Here is a 4,400-nt window from a genome sequence, read left to right on the forward strand (position 1 = left end):
TCAAGCATGGGAATTTCAAGCATGGAGAGCTTCCACGATTGTATGTGAATGGCATAAAATGTCCCACGCGCTATGCTTGGTTAATTTTGTTTGAGTGGGGTTTTCTCGCATGTGCACTGCAGCCTCGGCTAATGGACATATGTCTCTCTGACTGCCGGAATAGCAGCCGACCCAGGCCCTCAACAAACATTAGTAGAGGTTTTTGGCCGTGCAGTCTTGGCTACATACAGTTTGGGATATGATGCATGCAAAAGGAATACAGCAGTGCTAAAAATGCAACTCATACATATCATGCAGTTGCATTTTAATAATTCAACTCGAGCAAAAATCAAATGCTTGAGAGATTTTTATTTCGTGATCCTTCTAATGTTTTCATTGACTGACAGTACGATGTTTACCATGATACAGTTCTTTGGCATTCTACCTCCTACAGTTTTCAGAAGGGGAAAAAAAAAAAAAAAAAAAAAAAAGCGCATATGTAAACAAACTCAGTTGAGCTGTCAAGAGCATGTAGCTTATAATAGCTAAGATTGTGTACACTTCTAAGGTTTCGAAGCACTGGTAAGTAATTCTAGATCTTCTGGAGAAATAGCACAACATACTGTTAAAATCGCATATCGCAATTTGAGCTGAGCAACTAAAACGCGGTGTACCAGCCGTGCTGGCAGATAGCTACAGTACACCGCAATACAAGAAACCCTAGCTGCTCTGACTATCTCGGGCAGTGCAGCATAAACCGCTGAAACTTTGTAAAGGCTGCAAAAAAAGTGCACAATGTCCGCGTGGTATTTGCATGCTTTCCGCTCTAGCCGTCGCAGCTACAACTTGCGCGACAGTCAGTTCCTAAACTGCGGCTGCCGGCAGTCTAATTAACCGGCTTCTACTAGCTCAATACCTCTAAAAAATGCTTATTCTCGTATATTTTAGAGATATATGTAGCGACTGCATGGTAACATCAACGAAAAACGAACTTTGACCAAATGAATGATTCATGCAAACTTCAATGCGAACAGACTACACACGTCGTAATGGTTGCACTTGCAGCGATTTTTCACCCGTTTTATTCAAATACGAAATGGTAAATAGGGTCCTAACATGTGTGCAGATCATTGTGATCTTTTCTACGACCTTATTCGTGCTTATAAAACACGTGAAAAGTCGCATTTAAGGTTGTCGATGCCGAGTTTCAAGCACAGCGCAGCAGACGCGCGTCTCGCAGATCGACCCAGAAGTCGGAATTACCCAGCGTGCTTTGCGGCTCGTTCAGATTGGAATTTAAAGAATTTGCTCGAAGTTTTGTCGATTTTGTTTTCAATGTTCGAAAAGAATTTCTAGTCCATTTTCTAACGCTGCTACGATCCGCTACCACTGTGTCCGCTACTATATCGTGGCGCGTGTGTTGCGACATGTGCCATGGCGGCCTCCAGCACTTTGAAACACGTCTGAAAGCACGAGCGGCTTCGATTCTGTAACTATTTTCGAGAAGATCTTCACGTAGGAAGCCAGTATAATGGCAGGTAAGTAAAACAAAGTAATGTTTGTTCTAATCTTTCTTCATGTTGTTCGCAACTTTAAATAAGACATGCGTCGTGTTGCTGTTTAGCTGGGCGAGTGCGAAGTTGCCGTGCCGACTTGTAACACGCGATCGGGATACGTTTCATAAGGTTTCTTTACTGTTCTAACTGTGTGGAATGTTATTAAGCGGGCCGATCGGACCGATTGTTATGGTTGTTATCCTGTTGAAAGTTGGCAACTTTTCACCGATGCCTTTAGAGCGAGGGCTTTTCGTTCTTTTTTGTTTTGTACAATGTATCTGTTTATAGGTTGTACTACTGGGAGCAAGTTTTCCAATTTCCCAGAACACGAGTAAAGCAAATTTGGCTGCCAGCGCTACATTCTTTGGCGATCTCTTGATTTCAATAGCTGTTGTCACAACATGAGAGTCCAACTTTCAGACCGTTAATTGTGGTCTCCGGAAATCGGCTATTAGCTTCGATTCCTGGTGATGCGTCCTGGAAACTTTTGACCCCAGTAGTACATGCCGATTTGCGTAGAAGTGTGGGCGGCTGCAGTGTTCTAATAATTAACTATCGTGTCAATTAATGGAAGTAATAAAGAGGAAGAATTGTTTTTTTTTTTCTTTTGCTTAAATTACTGTTTAGCCGTGCTCTACCTGGAAGCCTTCTTTTAGCCAAGCGCCGCTCTGCTCAGTCATTGTACCGCATCGCCACGGGCCCTGTAAAAACTTCCAGGAACTTAGCATCGCCCTTAGTGAGCCCCTGATGTAGATCTCAAAACTGACTTGGCTTAGCTGCTTTGTGGGCCGCCTGGTTTTTCACTTGTCGGAAAACGCCGCGTAGAATCGGAACAAGAGCCGACACGTACAGTGCGCTGTGTGTGTCAACTCTTTCTTGTTCCGATATACCCATTTCCCGTAAAATTTACTATTCACAAACTAGCCAAAATCCAGACTATTATAAAGATTATGTATGTTTTTTATTTTAACTTCATATACAAAAATAAATTAAAAAAATGTGTCGCTGCTGTTTTAGAGCCAGGTCAAGTCTTTTGAATCAATATGTTTGTTTAGTTGTGAATTCACTCCTTCTTGAACTCTTGCTTTGCTTGGAACAGAACTTCTGCGTCCACATGACAGTGAAGTCAGTGCATCTCTTTTACCTCAGGTTCAGGTTCTGCCATCCCAAGGTTTATTCGCATTCAGCTGCTACTGAAAGGCTGTGCGAATCGACCTTTCTACCACATCGTGGCGGCACGTTTACGACGACGGCCCCGTGACGGAGACACCATTGAGCAGCTCGGCTCCTTCGATCCAATGCCCAATGAGCGCAATGAGAAGCTAGTTGCCATCAACTTTGACCGGCTAAACTACTGGTTTGGACAGGGAGCCAAGACGAGTCCCGGAGTGGGCATGCTGCTGGGACTGGCTGGCTACACAACCATGCACCCGACTGTATACATGAAGGCCTGGAGAAACCGGCGGGCTGCCCTTGAAGCGGAAGCTGGAAAGGATGCTGCTGAAGGAAGCGACAAAGGAACAAATGCTGGAAGCTAAGAGGGTAGCCCTGAGTGCTCATCACACTTCAGTTTGTCGAATGTGGCAGTATTTGGGGTTGCTACGTGCTGTTGAAATAGGTTACACCTGTGCTAGTGACAGTATCTAGTAACAGAACATTATCATGGCCTATGTGGTTTGTGCACATGGTTTTCATTAGCGTCAAAGCAGCTGCCATCTTTAGAGCAGGAGTTCTGCAAAAACCAGAATTCTTTATGATCTTATCGCGACCTCAGCCGCCCGTACAGCACACTTGAACAGCGTAGACAATTAGTTGCATCAAGGTAGGTGAACAGTCCTTAGGAAAATGTTTTCATTACACAGTGCTGTTTCAGTGTGAACAAATAAAATAATTTTTGTATCACAGTCTTAGAAGGCATACACAGTGTCACAAGAGCATCTCTGAAACACCCTTGTATGACATTGACAGGATGTCTGTTTGATATAAATTTAGAGAATTGAGTATATATGGTAGCATATGCTTTATTCTTTGCTTTCTGTACATTGTATGGGAGAAGGGAATAAGCCATGCTGTCTGGCATTAAATAGGTATGTATTCATATTTTTAGTTAGATCTGACAAGTTTATAAATGTTTCTGATTTTTCTTCTACTGCACTTTTGTAAGACCTTAAGAGGTTTTAATTGTACATTTTCTTTATTTCGAGTATCTTATGTTAATTAAAAAGTGGCTCTGTATGTTCAAGAAAAGAAGTGTTTTCGATATTGCAGATAGCCCTCTTTTGTATCATGGTTAGTCTATTTATGTTCGACTTCATTGTATTTCGCCACAGCAATAGGCAGTACCGTAACTGGGAGTTAAAAATTAGCTGGGGCTTAGCTTTAGTTAAGCCCGGTAGGTTGCAAAAGCAATAATAGCATTGTTACGCTATAGTTCCGTTGTCGTTCTTCTTCTGTTTCCTGAACGCGTCATTGCCGCCTAGTTGCATTCCTACATTCTTGATTGCTGAGTGAACACGTCGATAAAGAGTCTTCACTGTTCAAAGCGTCCATTACATTCCATTCGGAGTCGGCACTGGTTGAAGACGATTCAAGAGAAGCGTGACGCGCTCGTCTAACTGCATCTTGAGCGCACCGTCGCTGTTTTTGTTCTTCATCTGTCTCAGTTGCCCGCTGTCGTTTCCTGGCTTCATCGAGACGGCGTGACTTTTCTTTCTGTTTATCAGGATGTATAGCGAATGCCTTAGCTGAGCAAGCGCGAGCATTTATATACCCATCGTTTTCCTGCTCCTCTCAACTGCAAGAGAAGTGGGGACAGCAGCGTCTCCACTCGGTAGCAGCGCAGCTCCAGCTGCAGGGCACTGTGCC

General features: G+C 43.4%; 1 protein-coding gene across 1 annotated transcript; it reads left to right on the forward strand.

The window, feature by feature from the left end:
- The first annotated feature begins 1,294 nt into the window (after window positions 1-1,294).
- mRpS16 (mitochondrial ribosomal protein S16) lies at window positions 1,295-3,536 on the forward strand. The gene is made up of 2 exons (XM_084587450.1): window positions 1,295-1,517; window positions 2,685-3,536. Exons 1-2 carry the CDS (start codon window positions 1,511-1,513, stop codon window positions 3,071-3,073), a joined length of 396 nt encoding a protein of 131 aa, XP_084443576.1. The 5' UTR covers window positions 1,295-1,510; the 3' UTR covers window positions 3,074-3,536.
- Window positions 3,537-4,400: the final 864 nt, after the last annotated feature.

Source organism: Amblyomma maculatum, chromosome 1 (assembly GCF_055883805.1).
Source record: "Amblyomma maculatum isolate TAMU_Amacu chromosome 1, ASM5588380v1, whole genome shotgun sequence".
In the NCBI taxonomy this organism is placed as follows: domain Eukaryota; kingdom Metazoa; phylum Arthropoda; class Arachnida; order Ixodida; family Ixodidae; genus Amblyomma; species Amblyomma maculatum.